Source organism: Doryrhamphus excisus, chromosome 2 (assembly GCF_030265055.1).
Source record: "Doryrhamphus excisus isolate RoL2022-K1 chromosome 2, RoL_Dexc_1.0, whole genome shotgun sequence".
Classification (NCBI taxonomy): Eukaryota; Metazoa; Chordata; class Actinopteri; order Syngnathiformes; family Syngnathidae; genus Doryrhamphus; species Doryrhamphus excisus.
The window spans coordinates 9,187,193-9,211,660 of NC_080467.1; the positions used below are offsets into that span (position 1 = coordinate 9,187,193).

Genomic DNA, 24,468 nt, shown 5'->3' on the forward strand with positions numbered 1-24,468 from the left:
TGAGTAACAAACTTGTACTTTATTTGTGGTATTAATAAAGATGTGGAACAGCACTTGTTGTTTTGATTTGATGTCAATGGTGTTCATTGAGTGCATGTTTACATTATGCATACGGACACACCCAATGCTATGATGTGTGTATATGACAGACACCTAAAAGGATAGTCCTGTATAAAGACTCTTTATTTACGAACATCATTACAATATTACAAAGACCTGGACGAGGAGCGTTCATTCCACATATCTTATAAAGAGTGCGATGAAGGTGCAGCCCAGCAGGGACACGGTGGAGGCGGAGAGCACCACGACCACCACGCTTCCCGCCACGTTGACCAGGGCGCCCAGCCCCGCGCCCACTAAAATCTGGGCCAGCTGCACCATGCAGGTGAGCGCCGCGCAGTCCACGCCTGTCCCTCGCGGGGTTTCGTCGCCCCCTCTTCGCTTTATTTCCTCCTGGGATGGGGGTTGGGGAAAAGAATGGGAGGGGGGGGGGATCAAATGTAAGCTGTTTGAAAATGTTTGGCTCTGAGAAATATTGACGGTTGAACAAGGTCTCCTATGGCGAACTCAGAAGATTGAACTTAATGAAATATTGAATATTAAATTCTGAAATCAATATAATAAGTTAATAATTCTATTTATTGAGTTCATTATTCCACGGCCCATCACTTATTTCATCACCCCAAGAGGAGCAAAAAATAGTATTTGGTATATTTTTACAAAAAATTGCAACAAAAACATCGTTAAAATGCTGCAAATGTTAGCCAATTAAATAGAAAATAATTAAAATATGAAGGAATTAAATTATCCCATAATTCCAGAAATTGTGCTATTTATTGATTTAATTTTTCTCATCATCATGACTGAACAATTTATATATTTTACAACCTTTTTATTTATTTTAAATGGCCTTTTACTGAAATCTGAAATAAAAATAGACACGAATTACATGAAAAGATAATGATAATGAAATAAATAATGGATGAAAATTATATTTGTGTTTGAACAATGAGATGTTTTTCCGTCATGTAAAGTCAGTGTCTTTTCTAAATGCTTCTTTTTGTTAAAGTCAATAAATTAATTTAATTATTTAACGTATACATTTCCACAACAATTCAGTTAATTGGGAAAAATCTAAAAAAAAAAGTACCAAAATAAATAAAAAATTAAATATAAAACCAAGTATATAAATAAATAAAATAGAAATTCATTAAAATATCCAATAACTAATTAAATTATATGGAACCTATGTATGGATTATTTATTTCAAGACCAATGTATTTATTTCATCATTTTTTAAGAAATATATTTAATTGCCTTAATTAAATTAAAAATACAAATAAACTCACTGTAGATGCTATGCAGTGTAATGAATACAATGAAATAAAAGAAGTGAAGAAAAGGTCAGCGGGAAGGCCTCCTGAAATGATGGACCGAGCAGCGACTTAATATGAGTCACTGTAAGTGGTTTTAAAGCCTTAAACGGCGCTTTAATGGAACTAAGCTATTAAAGCACACTTAAAGGGCGGACATGAGCAAAATGTAGCGAAAAAAGCTCAAATGTTCAGCACACGGTTATGAAAAAGAATCCACGCTACGGTGGTCCTCGGCTGACAAACAATGGTCCGTTCCGAGGCTGTGATTGGTGCCCCCTCATGCAGTGGTTTTCAACTGGGCCGACTGAGGGACCCACCATCGCCCCTCAATGACAAGTGGGGATCTAAATTGTGAGAATTGGGATGCCGCGCTTTTCTCCAGCAGGTATCTGCAGCTGTGTGTTGGGCGGATGGCACGTTAAGATGTCCTGTCCCACCCAAGTTTGCCCAGAAACATGGGACGCACCTCATGGCATTGTCGCAAGCTAATAGTGCTGAGGTGCCTTCACAGACACTGGGTCGTTACATTGTTATTCTTATTTTTTCCAAGGGAAGACATGTTAACCGCTGCCCGCATGGATGCAACACATACAAGGAATCAAACGTACCTCCTCCTCCCGCTGATACTCGGCAATGAGGTTGAAGGGGATGGTGTAGAGAGTGCTGGACATGACCCCAAAGACGCTGCACAGGATCAGCGTGGCGATGACGTTGGGGAAGAGGCCGATCAGGCTGGTGCCCATGCCGAACACGAAATAGCCCAGGAAGTACAATCCCTTCAGGCCGATGTGCGGCAGCAGGAAACGCTGCACGTCTGAAAAATCAATCACAGCCTTATACTCCTGCTTGGTTATGTCATTCATGTGTTTGGTAAACAAACATGTTGTGCCCCCCCAGCCGCCACCCACCCCCGGTTGAAGTTGAACAAACAAGAGGACGCAGGACCTCTGCCAAGGCTTAATAATCAATACGTGATGTGATTGCAAGAATTGCTCAAAGGTGTGAAGTCAGGGGTGCAGAATGTCAGGGACCACCACTTGGGGGCCCCCTAGTGGTCCCGGGTACACTTATGACTTGGGCTGGTGTTATTTCATGTTATTTCTGTAATAATATTAAACAAAACGTATTTAGGCGGTCGAGTGGTTAGCGCGCAGACCTCACAGCTAGGAGACCAGGGTTCAATTCCACCCTTGGCCATCTCTGTGTGGCGTGTGCATGTTCTCCCCGTGCATGCATACTCCGGTTTCCCCCCACATTCCAAAAATTTGCTAGGTTAATTGGCGACTCCAAATTGTCCATAGGTATGAATGTGAGTGTGAATGGTTGTTTGTCTATATGTGCCCTGTGATTGGCTGGCCACCAGTCCAGGGTGAACCCCGCCTCTCGCCCCAAGACAGCTGGGATAGGCTCCAGCACCCCCACAAACCTCGTGAGGAAAAGCGGTAGAAAATGAATGAATATTTAGGAAGGGCGGCACGGCGGTCGAGTGATTAGCGCTCGGAGACCAGGGTTCAATTCCACCCTGGGCCATCTCTGTGTGGAGTTTGCATGTTCTCCCCGTGCATGCGTGGGTTTTCTCCGGGTACTCCGGTTTACTCCCACATTCCAAAAACATGCTAGGTTAATTGTCCATAGGTATGAATGTGAGTGTGAATGGTTGTTTGTCTATATGTGCCCTGTGATTGGCTGGCCACCAGTCCAGGGTGTACCCCGCCTCTCGCCCCAAGACAGCTGGGATAGGCTCCAGCACCCCCGCGACCCGTGTGAGGAAAAAGTGGTAGAAAATGAATGAATATTTAGGAAGGGCGGCACGGCGGGCGAGTGGTTAGCGTGCAGACCTCACAGCTAGGAGAACAGGGTTCAATTCCACCCTTGGCCATCTCTGTGTGGAGTTTGCCAAATTGTCCATAGGTATGAATGGGAGTGTGAATGGTTGTTTGTCTATATGTGCCCTGGGATTGGCCGGCGACCAGTCCAGGGTGTACCCCGCCTCTCGCCCCAAGACAGCTGGGATAGGCTCCAGCACCCCCGCGACCCTTGTTAGGAAAAGCGGTAGAAAATGAATGAATGAACGTATTTAGGAAGCCATAAACAGGATTTCTATGCTGTAACTATTCCATTTATTAAGACTAAATCTGGAAATTCATTCACCCCAGTGGGGTCGGGAACCAATTAACCGCTTTAACGAGGGACAGCGGCCATTGAAGATGCTTTATTTTCTTCCCCTTGTTAGGTATGGTGGCGTATGAGCCTATACATCCTTCACTCATCAGTATCCACCGCCGTAGCTGTGGGGTGAGCGATGCGGCGATCATTAGCTTGTGCCTAATCCCTAACTGGTGGAAGAACTCCCAGGAACAATTCTCCTCCTCACATGTTCTCATCATTCACCTTGCTTGGAAGTGCATCCAGCCCATTCCCCCTCATTCCGGGGGGTTGCTATAATAAGCATGCATAAGCTCACCTGTGGGAGCATGTATCGGCTTCATCGTATCGGCCTTGACGTTCACCAATGAAAAGTGTGGATGTGCTGGTTTATGCAGCTACCCGCGGAATAAGCTGCTCTTCATGAATGTGCCAATTATGTCACAATAACAACACAAACGCTGTATTTATTGTGTTGTGTCATCGCTGCAAGGAATGTGTACTTACAGGAGAAAAGAGACGAGGACACTGCATTGATGCACAAACCCCAGCAGCCCACTTCCACTCCTCTCTCGTACGTGGCATAGGCTGTGGAATTGTGCTCAGCGTATGGATTCCCCATGTAGACAATCTAGGAAAAAGACGACAATGTCATTTTATTGGACACCGGCTTTCATCTTTGATTTTCCATGAAACGAGTCGCATTAACTTTGCAGGGAACCTTTCCAACAAGCGTTATCCCTTTTATCCCAGATAATACGGGAGCAAAGTGGGGGGTGCATCACACTGTGACGTACACCGCCTCCTTTGGTTTGCATCTTCCTTGATGACATTCAAAATGAATTGCATTGGAGCTGATAAACAAACAGATTATATACACAACCCAGCAAAGGTGTATGGTGCTTTTCGACTGCGCGGTACCCGCTGTGTGAGGGCAACCACTGGGTATTACGCTTCTCGAAGCATCATGTGGAAAGAGCTGCTACTACCGATATCGGTATCAGTATCGGTATCAGTGCTTGTTTTTTTAATGCACAAGATTAGACACATGCAATCCAGAAAATGATATGTAAATGTCACAAAAAAAGTGAGCTAATAAATTGACAATAAAAACACAAATACTGCGGATTTCAGAAAATAACAGATGGAATGATACAGCACTCTACAAGAAGCAATGAAGTCTGTAAAATTAAATAATAATAAAAAAAAATCCAAAAATTGTTAACTATAATGATGAAAATCATCAATGATGATTATAATGATGGTAATAATGATAAAGATTATAACAATAATGGTAATAATGATAATAACAATAATAATATTACAATGATAATAATAACAGGGGGCGACACGGCGGTCGAGTGGTTAGCGCGTAGACCTCACAGCTAGGAGGACCAGGGTTCGATTCCACCCTGGGCCATCTCTGTGTGGAGTTTGCATGTTCTCCCCGTGCATGCGTGGGTTTTCTCCGGGTACTCCGGTTTCCATTCCAAAAAACATGCTAGGTTAATTGGCGACTCCAAATTGTCCATAGGTATGAATGCGAGTGTGAATGGTTGTTTGTCTATATGTGCCCTGTGATTGGTTGGCGACCAGACCAGGGTGTACCCCGCCTCTCGCTCCAAGACAGCTGGGATAGGTTCCAGCACCCCCCGCGACCCTCGTGAGGACCTCTAGTTTGAAACTATGCTGAGCTCAATGGGTTGCTATCATGTCAAATAACGGTCACATAGTACAATTAATAATAAAATTACAGCATACCCCGACACACAAACATCAGAAGCTGGAAAACAGCCGTGTCGATTCAGCTGGCTTTGACAGGAAGCGTGAATGGGATAAAAATAATTTCTCCATTTTTCGCCTCTGGCTCCTTTTACACGGTACATTGTGTATGGCGTGACATTCTACTATTTTTGTAATTAAAAGAAAAAGACACGGCTTGATTGCTCATCATGAGCGTGAAACGGATGCCTCAATTCCCGGAATTCCAGGAAACCTGATCCTCATCCTGCCACTTTGACACTCTGACACTCTCTATATGTTACATTAACGCTCAGTTTGGACTCTTAGGAAAAACAATCAGACTGCACTTCCGGAATCATACACAAAAACAGACTGTGTACATATATTTATACTGTTTATTCTGTATAGTTTGTATTTTCATTCTTTTTTTTAATAGATGTGTCTGCACCTAATTCACCAAAACAAATTCCTAGTATGTGTTTGATCATACCTGGCAATAAACCTTTTTCTGATTCTGATTCTGTGTGACAATAGAGCGGCTTCATGATTGCCAATTTATGTCGTTTTGACTGACATGCAAATCCTCACCTGTCCCATGAAGTCGGTGAAGAAGAGCATATTGCAGAGGAACGCCGTCCACCCCAGCAGGTGACTGATGCACAGGTAGCGGTAATGATTCGGCATGTTGATGATGGTTGTTGTCAGAGATTTAAGTGTCATCCTCTCACCAGCCTAAAGGTACACACAAAACACAAACGTTTAAGATTTTTATAATAGTACAGTAGTAGAAAACATTATTAGAGCCCTCCAGACATAAAATAACACCCCTATAGTCAACTTGACACTCATATAACAGAAAATAATACAAAACATAGACTCACACTAGTTCTCATTGGAAGTCACATGATCACTTCCTGCGACGGCTTGTATCATCAACATAACATTACCATTTTATTAAGCCATTAATTGAAAATGCTTCATTTAGCCCAGAAATACTTCAAATTTATGATTTATTAAGTGAAATTCCAATGTGTAAAGTGGTAAGGGATGATGATGTTTTCTATGAACATATATGCAGTATATAAGTACTGTATTCATCTTCAGCCTGAAATATATTATATATAAAATAAAATAAAATAAAATAAAATAAAATAAAATAAAATAAAATAAAATAAAATAAAATAAAATAAAATAAAATAAAATAAAATAAAATAAAATGAAATGAAATGAAATGAAATGAAATGAAATGAAATAAAATAAATATAATTATATTTTTGTGATTTTAACACTTTAAAAACTGTATTCATGGAAAACACACAAATTAAAATAAATATATTTTTCTGCATGCTTTGAATGGGAAAAAGTTGTGTTGCACAATTATTAAAATTCTACAAATCTTAGCACTCATGATTACAATAGTTTATGTTAACATAAATGTGGGATCACAAATACCATTTTTCGTCATTAGGAACATTAGGACCTAAATTATCAAAACGAAATGGGGTTAGCATGGTACAAAGCTCCCATGAACATAACTGAAGTAAAACAAATTAATTATTTAATTAATTTATTATTACTTAATTAATTAGAGTCAAATAAATGGATCACATGATGGCGAAATAATACAAAAATGAAGTAAAGCGATGAAGCAAAGAAGCATGACATAATGTATTTTCACGTTGAGTGCTGAGGCCTTGCAGGCGAGGAGAACAAAACGACTTGAAGGCTGGCGAGGCAGATGAATGGTTGACAAGAAGGGAAAATACGTAGGATAAAGTTTGAGATAACCTCGTTGAACATTTTCTTGGCTACATTTAAGATCGGGATTAAACTTGGCTTGACATTTTCAGTTTCAAATTCATAAAAGCACATTTTACCGTAACTACGATTTTACCTCCTTGTTTGGCTGTTTGGCACTGGAGGTCACAGCGTTGGCCTCCCCGAGAGCAGAGAAGGACCTCTGCCTGACGTCTGCGACCACAGGGTCCATAGAGTCCTTGGACAGCGTTCCGTAGCCGTTATGTTGGGACCCGAGCTGACGAAGGGCGCTGAGAGCCGAGGGGCCGTGGGCATCGGTTGCAGCCAGCGGTTGCTCGGGAATGCTGAAGAGGTGCACGATGAGGAAGACGCTCCAGGTGAGTGCAGAGAAGAAGTAGATGACCTGGTACTCAGATCCCAGCAGCTGACCCAGTAAGGAATGACCCCAGTCCATCGCTCCCACGAGGTAGCCGAAGGCTCCGCCAAGACCTGGAAGGCACAGCAGGATAGCTTCAAATCAATGGAGACAAGTGCATTCATTTTGCACTCTCTATATGGGAGAATCGATTCATCAGTCAAGGGTTGGACGAGTCACAGTTTCATTGTTTATGTATGACGCAACCCTTTTATTGGTATGTGGACCTTCTTTCTCGATACAACTTCTTTTTTCCTTTATGTGCAAAACCTTCTTTGCAAAACTTTCTTTGCCCTTTACAAGCGGAACAGAGAACAGAATGAAAAACTATTCTTTACTGTTCAATTCAACAAGCTTTTAGGCAATCAATTGCAGCGGAACATAACAAGAGACGACTGCAATCAGTGTGTGTGGAAACCTAACAAAAAACAAGATTTGTGGAAGAGGTAGAACATAATAATCAGGCCCCATATCAGCATAAAAATATGATATCAGTAGTCGTCGGTATTTGATTTTTTTCCCGAAAATTAAAAATCGATATAAAAAAAATGCTGAATAGATGGACGTTAATGTTGATAATTCTACACGCCGCTTTGACTGTACTCAAGTCACGTTAGCGTCAAGGATGCTAGCTTTTAGCCATTCATCCATTTTCTATACCGTTTATTCTCACTAGGGTATGCTGGAGCCTATCCCAGCTGTCTTCGGGCGAGAGGCGGGGTACACTCTGGACTGGTGGCCAGCCATTCACAGGGCACATATAGACAAACAACCATTCACACTCACATTCATACCTATGGACAATTTGGAGTCGCTAATTAACCTAGCATGTTTTTGGAATGTGGGAGGAAACCGGAGTACCCGGAAAAAACCCACGCACACACGGGGAGAACATGCAAACTCCACACAGAGATGGCCGAGGGTGGAATTGAACTCGGGTCTCCTCGCTGTGTGCGCTAACCACTCGAACACCGTGCAGCCCCCTGTGAGAATATTCATTCATTCATTCATTTTCTACCGCTTATTCTCACGGCCGCTTATCCCTACAAGGGGGTGCTGGAGTCTATCCCAGCCCTCTTCGGGCAAGAGGTGGCGTACACCCTGGACTGGTGGCCAGCCAATCACAGGGCACATATAGACAAACAACCATTCACACTCACATTCATACCTATGGACAATTTGGAGTGGCCAATTAACCTAGCATGTTTTTGGAATGTGGGAGGAAACCGGAGTACCCGGAGAAAACCCACGCATGCACGGAGAGAACATGCTAAATCCACACAGAGCTGCCCGAGCAGAGAATCAAACCCACCCCCGCTAACCACTCTACCACCGCGCAGCCCGGTCTTCACTATTCAGTAAAGCACAATTTGATGTTGTCCTTGCCAGCTGGGTAGTGAGTCCACGTTTCCCGTGATAATAGAAGGCCCTGAATGCTTGAATCTCCACTTCCTTGCTAGCTGCTTGACTTTCATCTTATGGTTTATTCAACCATGTATTTCAACAAACAAACAGAGCTGCTTGAAATGCAGCCACTCTTGGCTTGGTAATTCCACTACATAGTACATATGTATATATACGCACATACATAGCTACTGTACATACATAGATTCCTCAGTAGTGTGTGTAGATGGGAATGTACGTAACATTCATTCATTTAATTTTCTACTGCTTATCCTCACGAGGGCCGCGGGGGGTGCTGGAGCCTATTCCAGCTGTCATCAGGCGAGAGGTGGCATACACCCTGGACTGGTGGCCAGCCAATCACAGGGCACATATAGACAAACAACCATTCACACTCACATTCATACCTATGGACAATTTGGAGTGGCCAATTAACCTAGCATGTTTTTGGAATGTGGGAGGAAACCGGAGTACCTGGAGAACACCCACGCATGCACGGGGAGAACATGCAAACTCCACACAGATATGGGATTGAACTCGGGTGTCCTAGCTGTGAGGTCTGCGCGCTAACCACTCGAACGCCGTGCAGCATGAATGTAACAAAGGTAAAATCTGACGCTGTGTGCGTATGCTCAATTAGGAGATTTTGATGTGGTCATGTGCGTTTCCCCTTCCCCTTAAGTGGCCTTTTTTATTCATTCATTTTCTACCGCTTTTTCCTCACGAGGGTCGCAGGGGTGCTGGAGCCTATCCCAGCTGTCTTCGAGCGAGAGGCGGGGTACACCCTGGACTGGTGGCCAGCCAATCACAGGGCACATATAGACAAACAACCATTCACACTCCCATTCATACCTATGGACAATTTGGAGTCGCTAATTAACCTAGCATGTTTTTTGGAATCCGGTTTTATTAGCTTGATAATAAAACCGGAGTACCCGGAGAAAACCCACGCATGCACGGGGACAACATGCAAACTCCACACAGAGATGGCCGAGGGTGGAATTGAACCCTGGTCTCCTAGCTGTGAGGTCTGCGCGCTAACCACTCAACCGTCGTGCCGCCCGTGCCTTTTTTTCTTATGGAATTCAAATTGGACATCCATTTGTGAGGAGTTGCATCATCACCTCTTTAACCAAAAAATGTAAAAGATGTATAAAAATGCTGTCTGCAGCAAGCATTGGGGTTTTATAAAAAGACATCTACATCTTTGGTTGAGTTAAAAGTATGAATAACTAGCAGGACCTGATGGGTCTTCATTAGTTATGGATGTGATGGGATTCATTATATGGCGCATAAGAGTGGCCGTGCATGACTGAAGAGGCTGTGACTTGGTGGAATGGCTTTCGGCCTTTTTCTTTATCTTGATTATGGAACTGGTGGAAGAAGCTATAAGATTAAATATATGACACAAATCCTATTAACTCTCCTCTAGAATTTATTTTCCCTCCACACAAGTGCTCATAATTACCATCTCCATTCAAAAAGCTTTTTATTCTAGGGGGAAAAAAAGTCACTCCGAGGCAGGCACACATCAATTCCTTCTCCTTGCCTGTTGCCTCCCGCCTTGGCGTCACCCCCGCATTCCACGCAAGGAAAGAAGAAAGAGTCATGTGCTGGCCAGCCTCCGAGGCTCGCTCAGCCCAGACCCATGACTGCAGCACATGACTCGCTCAGTGCTGCTCCATTACTCTCTCAGCCGTTTTGTTCACCCGACCAGGTTCGACTGACAGCTGACGCGGACCTGGTCACGACCGCACCAGCAAACATTAGCCTCATTTATCACATTTAGTGTTTTTTGACATGTTAGAGCAAGGTAAAGTTAATTCAGTTAATTCATTCAGCACATTTGTGCAACCCTTCCCATTTATCAATACTGGAGTTTGTGTGGTTGGGCTCGTTATCCTGGGATTCATGTTGTCCCTGACTGAACCGTAGCTCCCAACCACTCATGCAGCCCCAGGCACCCTTGCTTGACTCTAGGCAGGACACAGTTATGGTGGTAGTGGTATGGTTTTTCTAAACTGGTGGCTTGGGACACAAACGCAAATGATTTCAAAATGTATCATGTCCATGTCTGATATTGGCTTTTTTTTTTGTTGCCAAAAAACGATTTGCAGATATTGTCCAACTCTCAAATTCCAATACTAGTATCAGCCGATACCGATATGTGACGGAATGTAATATCGGTTTTCAAGATATGGAAAAAATTCAATACCGATATCAGCCGATACCGATATGTGACGGAATGTAAAATCGGTTGTCATGATCTGGAAAAAAAAATCCAATACCGATATCAACCGATATTGCATTTTTATGCTGATATCAGGCCGATAATTATCAGTACCAATAATTATCGGACATCTAGAACCATATATATAAATATATAAAAAATAGAAACAAAATAAAATAAAATAACTACTTAACCTATATTAGGAAAGCAGGAAGTGAACAAATGTAAGTTACTGACTTTAAAAGTACCAGATGGAGGGGTAGGATTTAATAAGCTTTGCTTCTTCCTACTCCTTTTGGACATGTGGAACTGTGAACTGATTATGTGATGCATTCAATTGTAATCTGATGCATGTTCAAATGAAATAAAACCATTACCATTACCTTATATATAGAACCGTAGCACCTGTCTAAATATGTTTCTAGACACAAGACAACACCCCATTCATCACATTTATGCTCAGAGTAGACATAAAGGAAATAAGCCATTTAAGGCCACAACAGTAGCCCGTGTTAGGAATTATTGTGCCTGTTGTGAGACAATTCAAACCTGAAATAAAATTCTGATGCGTGTGTAGAATCTGGATATTTGTATTATTTTTAGCTATTAAATGAAATTAAACTCTTATGAGATATTACGGTTGTCATCATTATATATATATATATATATATATGCACAAGCAAATGTACCTTTAGTTGTAAAAAAAAAACTAAAGAAACAAGGGTGGTCTAGTCATTTTTTTTTGTGTGACTGACTTTCTGTTATGATTCAAAAAAGGACAAAAAAATGCTTCCATCAACCTATGAGAGATTTATAATTGAGCCCTATGCACGCTGCCTAGCAACAAGCAACACTGGACAATGTAGCTCTGTTTTCCTCTACGTCAGGGGTGTCAAACTCAGCATTGGATGGCCGAGACACTACAGGTTTTCTTTCCACCCGGTCACTAAAGCAGGTGATTTTAATGATTAACCCTACTTTGGTTTGAGGGAAGGAGCTTGTCAATTAAATCACCTGCTGGAAAAACCGCTTGGAAAGGAAACCTGCAGTGCTTCGCTCCTCTGTCCACACATGTGATCTACGATACAATTTGACTCGTCTCTGAGCCATGTACTAAATACATATGATTAGGTAGCCAGTAGGAGTCTTGGAAATTGGAAATTCAATCCTATAAGATGCTGATCGCCCTATGACGAGATTTACGGAAAAAAGGATAATGCAGTCCAAATGAGAGGCGATAAAAGCAGATATGATCATATTTATAAGGCTGTGAAACACTGCCCATGTTTTTAATCTGTTGTTGTTTGGGGGGCATAAACACCACGTGACCACATTCCAAAGCATCCCCTTTGGCAAACTTCCACCGTGTAAATCCAATCAATATATTTTTAAGTCGTCCAAACTATGTTAGTTTTTGAAAGATCCAGTAATGACACCCAGAATATTGTGCTCTTGGGCAATATACATGTGGTATAAACCAAAAGAAAGATTAGACTCTCCTCTTTCATGTGTGTGACTGAAGAGAGAATGAATAACGAGTTCACTTCGTTGTGAAGTATTTTGGGTGCCTTGAAAAGTGCAGTTAAATGGAATCTATTATTATTGCTGATAATTATCAGTACCGATAATTATCGGTATCAGCAAAAAGATATCAGCAAAAAGATTTCCTGAGCATGAAAAAACGATTAAAAAATGCTGTATACAGCACATATGTGTTCATTCCACCACAGGAGATATATCATATTACACATATCGGTATCGGCTGATATCGGTATAAAAAATTGATAGTTGGACCATATGGGCATATCGGTTTTTGGCAAAAAGTCTACGTCATGATATAAACTACAGCTCAAAAGTTTAGGATCACTTGGAAATGTTTTTAGCCAATCTGAGATATGGCTTTTTCTTGGCAGTCCTGCCATGAAGTCCAGCATCCTGAAGTCGCAGCTTCACTGTTGATACTGACCCTGGTGTTTGACGGGTACTATTTAGTACAGCTGCCAGGTGACGACCTGTGAGGCTTCTTGGTCTTAAACTACACACTCTCAGATATTTTTCTTCTTGCACAGTTGTGCATCGTTTTTCTGTCCTTGTTAGACCCAGTTTGTGCTGCTCTCTGAAGGGAGTAGTTAACAGCAGAGATTTTAGTTTTAGTTTAGATTTTTTGATGGGTTTTCTAATAATCTATTAGCCTTATAAAATGATGAATTTGGATTAGCAGCCTTACCAGGAGATTGATGCAGAGGACTGACAGTTGTTGACAGTAGGCCTCTATGCAAAAATGTTGATCCTTCTTTGAAAATCATCTGATTCATTTTAATTGTTTGTGAAATGGATTAAAAAATGTTTGTGAAGCGCATGAAAATTTGTTTTTCTTTGGAAAACAAAGAAATTTGCAAGTGATCCCAAACTTTTGAGCGGTAGTGTAGCTTTTATCAAAGGTGTGGACTTGTGTCACAATTTTGATGACACTGACAATATTATTAATCATATTGACTCAGGACTTGAAATCAAGGAATGGGGGGGGGCAAGGACTAAGCGTCGTATAGCTCTAAAAACGCCATCTGGTTAAAGGATACAGTACAGGTCCAATATCAGTCACTTCCAATATCATATGAAACCTGAGACAGGTTACAAAAACAGAGAAAATGAGGGGTTCTCTAATCCAACAAAAAGGCATAATGTATCAAATCAAATCAAATCAACTTTATTTATATAGCACTTTTCCTGCAAGGAGATGCGACACAAAGTGCTTTCCAGAATTAAAACAATTACCACAATTAAAAAGGAAAACAATGAAGAAGAAAGAAAGCCCCTCCTTCCCACCCTCCATACTAGACCCACACACACACACACACCCATCCACCCACCCACCCACACACACACGCAAGCACACAATCACCCACATTAGGGAGACATGGCATGGTACTGAGGAACAAGGAAACGCCACCTTTGGGGCCGTCCACACTGGGAGAGGCTGCAGGCCGTGCCATCGGAGGACCAGCACCCGGGCCCTCCGACTCCGTTAGACGGGCGGACCCCCACATTAAAGGGAGGAACCCCCCAGCCGGCCGTGTCGAAGGGACCCAAGGATGGCACCCCCTCAGCAACATAAAAAGCTGAAATGTTGGTGCTAATAATAACACAAATCTATGATAAAATCCTCTTTGCTAATTGCTAAATATCAAAGTAGCCTCCACCATTGTATTTTTTAGTATGCAGCCCTCGGTGAAACAAGTGTGGATACTTCTACTACTATTTTTCGCCACAGCACCACCCCACAATGCCACTGTTGTTATATTTGATTCTATTCTCTTGGAAGTCATCACATCTCACCACTCGCTCAGAGCAAAGCACAAAAAAAAAACAAAAAAAACACAAAAACATGGAGCGCCTTGCACACAATCATTATCGTGTCTTGTTCAGCCTGCCAGCATGAGTTCGCTTCATCAAACAGAAGAAGTAGAGAAGTTGCTTTGGGTGCAATGGGATGTTTGTGTGTGTTTAGTTGTAAAGTTGCAGAAAGACTCAAGACCACTATAAAAAAGTGTGACAATCAATACTTAAAAACTTAATACTGAAAGAACAAACAATGAAAGAAATAAATAGATGATAAATGTCTTCTGTGTTACCTGTGAGCAGAGCATGGTAGTGGAGCCCTCGTTCCTTGTCTTGATACGAGCACACGTCAAACAGATAAGCCTTGATGGGCCCGTCGATGAAGTCGGCGGCAAAGTCGAACAGAACCACGCCGAGCATCACCACGATGATGGCCCAGGTGGTCCTCAGAGACCTGTCGCTGACCAGTGCTGCAAAACAAAAAATCAAAACACTTTTCTGAAATGTTTGTCATATACTGTGTATTAAATATGTCAATAAACATGTAGCTATCTGAGGAAGCTCTGTGAATTGGAAACAATTCAAAGTCAAAGGAATTCAAAGGAACCATTCCAGGAAAATGTGAGGGCAATTAGACATCAAAGTATAAGGCAAGGGTATGGTTACTAATTACAAATTTGACTATGAGTAACGATGCTCGTTCAACATCAGCGGGGTTGTTGCTTTGATTGTGAGAAATCATTTCTGACGGTTTGAAGGGGCTTGGAGCGGTAGATCGAGGCTAAATATTTTAAATAAGAAAATGATAAATGAAGCCTTTATGGTTTAAATCGGGATTTCAAAGTGTAAAGGCGCAGCAGCTTGATAAAAATCTGAAATGCAGATCGGTAGTACTAGTGATGTCTTTCCCCCTCCCCTTTAATGCATTGGATGGCATAGATTGTACAGGTGTACCTAATGTAGAGTCCAAATTAGCAGCAAGTGGCTCATGTGGTTAAATGGATTGATTGTTCCTAATTAGAGGCAAAGATCTTATTTGGGGTGGCTCTCATGACATGGCCCCCGGAGCCTGGCAAAGGTTTGTTTTGGGTTGTAAAGTCAAGATTCAGTCACAAGTTGAAACTGTGACCGGGGAGAGAGACTCACTTCAATTTTGTTTGTGATTTGACATTTCTTATTATTTGTGACATAAATCATCCAGCTACCACCTAAGGCAGTTCAGGCTTCATTTAACATAATTTACATATCATTTAAATTTTCATGAGAACTTTTAAAAAAAATAAACACTGAAGATAGACTTCAATGACCTTAATTTACATATTTTGGGGAATTCCAAAAACAATTCTATCACTGATGGACACAACTTCCTATTATTGAGAAGAGTTGCAACGATTAATTGTCAAATTAATTAATAACAATTTTGATAATCAACTATTTCTCCGGGTACTCCGGTTTCCTCCCCCATTCCAAAAGCATGCTAGGTTAATTGGCGACTCCAAATTGTCCATAGGTATTAATGTGAGTGTGAATGGTTGTTTGTCTATATGTGCCCTGTGATTGGCTGGCCACCAGTCCAGGGTGTACCCCGCCTCTCGCCTGAAGACAGCTGGGATAAGCACCCCCGCTCATCCTCGTGAGGATAGTAGAAAATGTATGAATGAATGAATAATCAACGAATTGCTTCTTAAAATACAAATAAAAATGTAAAAATACAAAGAGTCTGATTTCAGCGTCTCATGTGAATATTTTTTAAATCCCTTAGCCATCCATGTGAGCAGACTTACTAACTTTGTGTTTAAGGCAAAACAAGTTAATGACACACATCAGCTTAGCCTTTGGAAAACAGTCATTGACATGTTTGCCTCTTTTCTGATATGCTTGGGACCAAAGCATGGATGGTTTGTGTTTGCTTCGTATTGATTTGCCGCGTCTAGGGATGTTTTCTACCAAAGGCGCATATGGAAAAGTGAAAAGATGCGTGCAGGGTCTATATGTATTTGTGTGGCCCCCGGGACGTAGCTTGGCTACATACGATCGACTAAGAAAATAGTGGTTAGTTGCAACCCTACACTGAATACACTCAACAAAGTACATTGAAGACAATGTAGAGAATCCAATGAGTTGATGTATATTCATTCATTTTCTACCGCTTTTCCTCATGAGGGGTGCTGGAGCCTATCCCAGCTGTCTTCGGGCGAGAGGTCAGCAGACAATCAATGACAAACCAATATATATATATAACAATATAGACAATATAGACAAACAACCATTCCCACTTACATTCATACCTATGGACAATTTGGAGTCGCTAATTAACTAGCATGTTTTAGAATGTTAGGAGTACCCGGAGAAAACCCACACATGCACAGGGAGAACATGCAAACTCCACACAGAGATGACCGAGAGTGGAATCGAACTGGGGTGAGGCAAGAGTGCTAACACTCGTCCATCGTTTTGCCTTGTTCTGCATATCATTCAGTTCTCTAACCTGAGATGGCAAGATCTCCGTTGAGGAACATGGTGATCCCCACCAGCATAAGAAGGCCCAGTGTGAGGATGTATGGTCTCCGCCGCCCCCACGGGGACCGGCAGTAGTCGCTGGCCGATCCGATGATAGGCTGGAGCAGGAAGCCCAGAATGGGGCTTATCAGCCACACCAGGCTGTACATACTGCGGGGCAGGCCAACGCTCAGCAGCACCGGCGTGACGAAGGCCGCCTCCACGGCATAGCAGAATTCCCTTCCGAACATGACCAAGCTGTGGAGGATCAGGCGTCCCAGGGAGCGCCTGGGGGGCTCCACCGACCCGAAGACGGCGCTTTCGACGCTGTCCATATAGTCCTCTTTGGAGCCGGTGAAGTCTGTCACGTCCTGGTGTACAGTAGTGCCGACATGCTTCGTGGGCGCTGGGACCCGGCAAGGCTGGGGCCTCGCAGACTGGTCCTCTGACAGTACAGTCATGTTTCGAGGGGGAAGGGGGTAGAGAGTGGAAAAACAGAAACAATCTCTCTTTTAGGCAGCCAGAGGGTGGATGACTGGTCCTTGCATTGGTGCTAAATCCTCACTTTACTGCAAAGCTGGGGCAAAAATCCCCACGGCTTTACCGTCCATGTAAGTCCTTGCCGGCTGGTCTGAGATGAGCCGAGTCCGGCTCCAAGAAGGGAATGAGAGGGGAAGAAAGGGGGGGGGGGGGGGGGTGAAGGAGGTTGTATTTATGAGATTACCAAATGTCTCTTCCCCTTGGTGTTCAAAGTGAGACCTGAGGGCTGCTCATGGGAACGTTTGTGGCTGCACAGGCATGTGAGTGTGTGTGTGTGTGTGTGTGTGTGTGTGTCTGAGACCTTCATTGATTATTTTCCTTACACTCACATGACTGTATGAAGTGTATTATCACATAGATGGACAAAAGTATTGGGACAGCTTGATGTATTCATGGGCGGACCAACCAAAACATTAATAATATCAATACTGCTATTAGCATATGTATCCTCAATACTGGCAGTAAATTTACTGGGTATGAGATAGAAATGAGATAGAAACCCCTGAAGCGGACTAACCATGAGGCAAACACAGGCCTAGCGCCCCTCGACCCCCCCCCCCCCAAACATCTCATAAAACAGAGTTCATTCATTCATTCATTTTCTACAGCTTTTCTTCACGAGGGTCGCAGGGGTGCTGGAGCCTATCCCAGCTGTCTTTGGGCGAGAGGCGGGGTACACCCTGGACTGGTGGCCAGCCAATCACAGGGCACATATAGACAAACAACCATTCACACTCACATTCATACCTATGGACAATTTGGAGTGGCCAATTAACCTAGCATGTTTTTGGAATGTGGGAGGAAACCGGAGTACCCGGAGAAAACCTGCGCATGCACGGGGAGAACATGCAAACTCTACACAGAGATGGCCGAGGGTGGAATTGAACCCTGGTCTCCTAGCTGTGAGGTCTGCGCGCTAACCACTTGAACGCCGTGCAACCCTAAAACAGAGTTCTTTCTTCGATTTAAAGTACATTTTAACGTTTTAGCTTTAATTCATGTGCTTAAAATTACATGAAACAGTTTTTATCAAAAGTACCAAAGGCTAAGGCTTTGTACAATATTAAAGGCTCTAAATGCAATATACTAAGTTCTATGCGAAGTATTTCCATAATGCCTCATATTAACTCACTAGCACGATCTCAGTGTATAGACTGGTCATATATCTCATCTCGTTTCATATTATCTACATACTGTATTGTATATAACTCTGGGAAAAACTGTTGATTTTGTTAATACTTGGGTTGTTTATATTGTTTATTTTGTCTATATTGTGTATTTTTGTACTGCTTAACTGATTCTGTACTTATGCTGCTGTGCAATGCAAATTTCCCCACTGAGGGACGAATAAAGGCATATCTTATCTTATCTCTAACCCCGACCGTGTGCAGGTAATGTTCCCCAATGTGACTTTTCCAAAACAAATAAACCATACCATCGCCGTTCATTTGTCCTTCTGCAGCCTCACTTCGTCTTAAAAATGTCCGACATTATGAATCAGTCAGGGACTGTGCGCACTCCTGCGTACATTTAGCTCGGTCAAAATGCCTTCTGCCGTCATCAGGGGGACAAAAAGCCTAAAAGCCTGCATCAACAAAGCATCATGAGTTTGCTTCATACTTCCCAGCCTCTGCTCCTGGAACATGTCACATCTTAAAAGCCACAACCTTCTATGAAAAAAACCCATAAAAATCGTACTTTTGTTGTGCTCCTTGAGGCCATCAGCAGCCGTTTCCGGCCGTCATCATTCACTGTCGGCATTGAATATCTTCCTACTCATTGTAGGAGTATAATGGCATTTTTTTCATTAGAATAAAAAATGTTTTGTTCCAAAAATGCTAAGCTGCCAGAATGCTTTTACTTCAGGGATCACTGTGATACTTCACAATGAAATGAGGGGGGTAAGATAAAGACGGGATAAACAACCCAGCCCTCTTAAGATATAGGGGACACATTATTGCTGGCACATAATCGGCCTGTTAAGAGTAATTTGTGCTGTTTTGTCAAAGTGGATGATCTGATCTGTGACAGTAAACAATATTTTAGAGCAATCCAAGACGTTTTTCATCGGCAATTGTAACCTCATGAGGTCAAACTTGAACAATTTGGTGTCAGGGTGAGATTTTTCACACTGAGAGACAGGAAGTAGAACTTCCATTTAAAATATATATATATTTCAGTTGTTTACACAAAAGGCTAACATGTTATGTTTTTATTTTACCCATAAATTAACCAAACAATATATGATTATGTGGTACTGTCACACCTCTGTTGTAATTTATCATATATCAGGGTGTCTAAAGTGTTGCCTGGGGGGCCATTTGTGGCACATTAAAAAAAATTAATTAATCCAAAAAATGGAAAAAAAAATGATCAAAAAGGTTTAAAAAGTATGGGTAAATTTGAAATAAAGTATAAAGTAAAAAAATGATGTGAAAAATTTAAATTCTACAAGATAAAGTGTTAATATTACAAGGAAATAAATACATTCAATTAAAAATAAATTGAATGAAAATTAAAGTTGAAAATTTTTTATCTCTAAAGTCGTCACACTCTGTGAAATGAAAAAAACACAAAATAAAAAGGTAATTAAATTATCAGAATAAAGTCTGGGAATAAAGTCAGAGCATCAAAAAAGTAAATGTTAAAATATTTGGGGAAAAAATATTAGAAATGGAACAAAAAGGGGAAACGATTTATACTAATAGGAATTATTTTTCCTTTTGGCTTTTTCCTGATTACGGAGTCGCAACAGCGGGTCTTTTTTTATCCACATACTGATTTAGGCGCCATATATTTACAACTTTATTCTCATAATATTTTTATAATAATAATATAATAATATATTATATACATATTTATGTAATTATATATATTGTATATATATAATAATCATAATATATATTTTTTTTATATATATAAGATTTTTTTCCCTCAACATGGCACTAATACTCTGTTTTACCTCTTCAGCGCAATTCAGGGCAAACAAATTGATGAAAAAGAGCACGTTTCTTCAAAGCCTTTGAAGAAACCTCCTCCCGTGTCACATTGTAAAAAGCGTGCGGTTAAAAGCCACCCTCAGCATGACCATGTAGGTTCAAGGCTGAGCTGACATGAAGCCCAGCATCTCAAAATCAGCATGTCATATCCCATCTTTTGTGATTTATACTTTCCGGAAAATAATCTGGTGGCTTTCTTTGCCTAAGATTCGCCCACGCTGTGTTTTGTGGCCAATTTCACACATAGTCCCACTGCGCTGAAAATGTCTTCTCCTCCCGCGTTGCTGAAATGGTAAAATGATAGAGTCAGAAGCAGTAATGAGTAGCGCGGCAGTTCACTCTTGATTAGTCCAGGCTGCAACATCTGATTAGGTGGAAAACTGTCCACAGTTTATGGAAGTGCCACATTTTTATCCGTGGTTAAAGGATTTTTGGGTTTTGTTTTTTTTTTTTTTTTACTTGAAGCATGTATGTTTCTCCGGGTACTCCGGTTTGCTCCCACATTCCAAAAACATGCTAGCTTAATTGGCGACTCCAAATTGTCCATAGGTATGAATGCGAGTGTGAATGGTTGTTTGTCTATATGTGCCCTGTGATTGGCTGGCCACCAGTCCAGGGTGTACCCCGCCTCTCGCCCAAAGACAGCTGTGATAGGCTCCAGCACCCCCGCGACCCTCGTGAGTATAGGCGGTAGAAAATGAATGAATGAATGAAGCACGTATGGATTTAAATGCTAAAATCTAATATGGGGAATTTATTTACACCAAGCTATCCTCAGTAATCACATTACTGCCATAATAATAATAATAATAATATCATGTTTCAAATATGTTTGTGTGTTCTAGAGAGAGAAACAAAGCTAGCACAAGCGTCTATGAAGCCCCCTACAAAACAAAACTCCAAAAACATCAACAAAACATAACTTTTTGGTGGGAAGCACAAATCCATACTAGTCACACACACACGGTAGGGAGACATGGCATGGCACTGAGGATCAAGGAAACGCCACCTTTGGGGCCATCCACACTGGGAGGAGCCGCAGGCCGTACCATCGGGGGACCAGCACCCGGGCCCCCCGACTCCAACAGACGGGCGGACCCCCATATCAAAGGGAGGATCCCCCAGCTGGCTGGGTCGAAGGGACCCAAGGATGGCACCCCCTCAGCAGACCCGACACAGCCCCCAGTGTGGAGGACCCCCCCTGAGGAAACACTGGAGTTAAAAGCTAAAGACTAAGAACATAAAATAGGACTAAAAAGATAAAAACGTAAGAAAAGTTTAAAAATATTAGTTAAAAGCCTGATTAAAAAGGTGTGTTTTTAATCTTTTTTTTTTTTTTTAAATATCAACAGTCTCCGCAGTCCTGAGGCTCTCCGGCAGGCTGATCCACAAGTGGGGGCCATAGTGGCTAAATGCTGCCTCACCGTGGGTTTTAGTTCTGGGTTTTGGTATTGTTAAAAGGCCAGTGCCGGAGGACCGCAGGGTCCGCGGGGGTTGATATGGTAAAAGAAGATCAGATAAATAAGAAGGCGCAAGGCCGTTAAGACATTTAAAAACCAGTAAGAGAAACTTAAAATCAATCCTGAAGCGGACGGGGAGCCAATGTAGCGACTTTAAAACTGGTGTAATGTGCTCCCGCCCCTCTGGTCCTCGTCAGCACACGTGCGGCTGAGTTCTGTAATAATTGGAGATTTAAAATACTTTTTTTTGGGAAGACCAGAGAGCAGGGCATTACAGTAATCTAAACGACAGGATATAAAAGCATGCATTAGCACCTCCGTACTGGCCTGAGAGAGAAACAGGCGGACTCTGGCTATATTCTAAAGGTGATAAAAACCTATTTTTGTTATATTTTTAATATGTGGGATAAAGTTTAGCTCAGAGTCAAAAATCCCACCCAAATTTTTTATTGATTCGGCTGGTTTAAGATCCTGTAGTTTTGGTAAAAGTTTCTCTCTCTGGCCTTCAGGACCTAGAACGAAAACCTCAGTTTTGTCCTGGTTGAGCTGTAGGAAATTCTCTGCCATTCATGAATTGATGTCTACAATGCAGTTAAAAAGGGCATCAAGTGGCCCTGAGTCTTCAGTAGTCATGATTGAAGTACATTGGAACCTTGGTTGGCTATTATTTTTTTGTTTGTTCATGTCAGAAATGTAGCCTTGGTCGCGTCCATTTAACGTTTCACGTACAATATGGCGCACATCTGCGTGTTTCCAACTGTGTCGCCTCTCTGCGGTTGTTTTTACACCACACGTTTAACCCTAATCCCATCGCAAATCTTTCTCTTACTTACTAATCTCATCGCAGCATGTTTTGTTTTGGCCGCCAGCAATGAAATCTTCCTTACAGCATACAAATTAGTATCTTGGTTTCCCTTTCAAAGTGTGTCCATTATAGCTGCGTCCACAGCTCCTTTATGTGCGACCACTCACTAGATATCTCACAACAAGACCTTTGCCTTAGAGTGTTCCATTCCCGTTTCCTTCAGTACCTCCAATCTCACTCAAGCGGCAAGCTACATCAAAATGGAGCGCTCCTGTGGGTTAACATGACAGGAAAATATTGTGGAACTAAAAGTAATAAATCCAAAACAAGAGGCGAGAAATAGTGGAGAGAAATACAAGAGAAATACGGTGCCTGGAGAACATCTGGAGGGTGCGGTGAAATGGGGTTGAAATGTGAAAAATCTATAATCTTTATTTTGATGTGAAATAAAACTATAACACTATAATACTATTTCATTTGACAAAAAATAATTGTGCCAGAGTGAAATGCCGATCAGTCTTCAGTCTGAGGATAGCAATTACAAAAAGGAGGACTGAGCTATCGCGGGAGAGTAAACTCATTTTGATTTTGTCAATGAAAGACAGTGAAAGAGAGACTTGGCAATCGGAGCTCCCAAGGCCGCCATTCCATTCTGTGTAATTTATTGTCAATACAATTCTACTCTGTGACATATATTTTTAATACATTTTGTAAATGCCAGTTTGCGAGTCTCCTTTCCTTCTCAGAGATTAAAGAACATGAAAAATGGCAGTGAAATTGCCTTAACTTAAATGACACTTAGCGCGCAGACCTCACAGCTGGGAGACCAGGGTTCAATTCCAGCCTCGGCCATCTCTGTGTGGAGTTTGCATGTTCTCCCCGTGCATGCGTGGGTTTTCTCCGGGTACTCCGGTTTCCTCCCACATTCCAAAAACATGCTAGGTTAATTGACGACTCCAAATTGTCCATAGGTATGAATGTGAGTGTGAATGGTTGTTTGTCTATATGTGCCCTGTGATTGGCTGGCGACCAGTCCAAGGTGTACCTCGCCTCTCGCCCGAAGACAGCTGGGATAGGCTCCATCACCCCCCGCGACCCTCGTGAGGAAAAGCGGTAGAAAATGAATGAATGAATAAATGACACTGACTAAAGTGGCCGTTTTGACCTTATTAGGATTCCCAAAAGCATCAAATTGCATTGCTACTGCACACACAAATCAATCATAAGCACAAGCACTTCCAAAACCTCACGTCTTGCCTCTCTTATGAAGAAACGCAATGAATAACATTTTAGCTTCAGTGTGTCAGCAGGAAAGGGTACAATGCAGACGATCAATTTTGTATCAATAGGCTGTCAGCTCAGTGTGACAACTGACAGCTAAGACGCCGTGCCCCGACATACAAAAGCAACAGACGACGTTCACATTGTTGGAAGGCAAGCAATCTGAAAGCTGTTTGTTTACCCCTCAATTGATCTCTCAATGTTAGGTCATCTGTTAAATGCAATGGCTCGACCTCTCTGTAGCAGTGCATACATCACATCACTTCTTGTTCCAATGATGTCCATCACTGACGGGATTTGTCCTTTAGGGTTGTAGAGACTCAGCTTTATGTTGCAGGCAACACAAAACATCTTAGCTAGGACATGGCTCTCATTCATAACATGGTTCAATTTAGTCTACCATTATTTCATATGGGGAAAATGCGTTGCTTGTTTTGTTCATAGATGGTAAACAGGATTAGCTACAAAATTGCA

The 24,468-nt window shown here is 42.0% G+C and overlaps 1 protein-coding gene across 1 annotated transcript; it reads right to left on the reverse strand.

Annotated features, from left to right (window-relative positions):
- Positions 1-172: 172 nt before the first annotated feature.
- slc45a2 (solute carrier family 45 member 2) lies at positions 173-17,567 on the reverse strand. Its single transcript, XM_058064157.1, has 7 exons — positions 16,899-17,567; positions 14,704-14,880; positions 7,159-7,511; positions 5,853-5,996; positions 4,029-4,152; positions 1,985-2,190; positions 173-453 (listed from the first exon to the last, which is right to left on the reverse strand). Exons 1-7 carry the CDS (start codon positions 17,368-17,370, stop codon positions 232-234), a joined length of 1,698 nt encoding a protein of 565 aa, XP_057920140.1. The 5' UTR covers positions 17,371-17,567; the 3' UTR covers positions 173-231.
- Between the last annotated feature and the right edge of the window lie 6,901 nt (positions 17,568-24,468).

Excerpts from the sequence above, each read along its gene's own strand:
- slc45a2 (XM_058064157.1), bottom strand. The coding sequence starts at position 17,370 with ATGACTGTACTGTCAGAGGACCAGTCTGCGAGGCCCCAGCCTTGCCGG. Across the intron at positions 14,881-16,898 it reads CGGAGATCTTGCCATCTCAG|CACTGGTCAGCGACAGGTCT; the intron begins GTTAGAGAACTG and ends TTTGTTTTGCAG. Across the intron at positions 7,512-14,703 it reads CTACCATGCTCTGCTCACAG|GTCTTGGCGGAGCCTTCGGC; the intron begins GTAACACAGAAG and ends TGTGCCTTCCAG.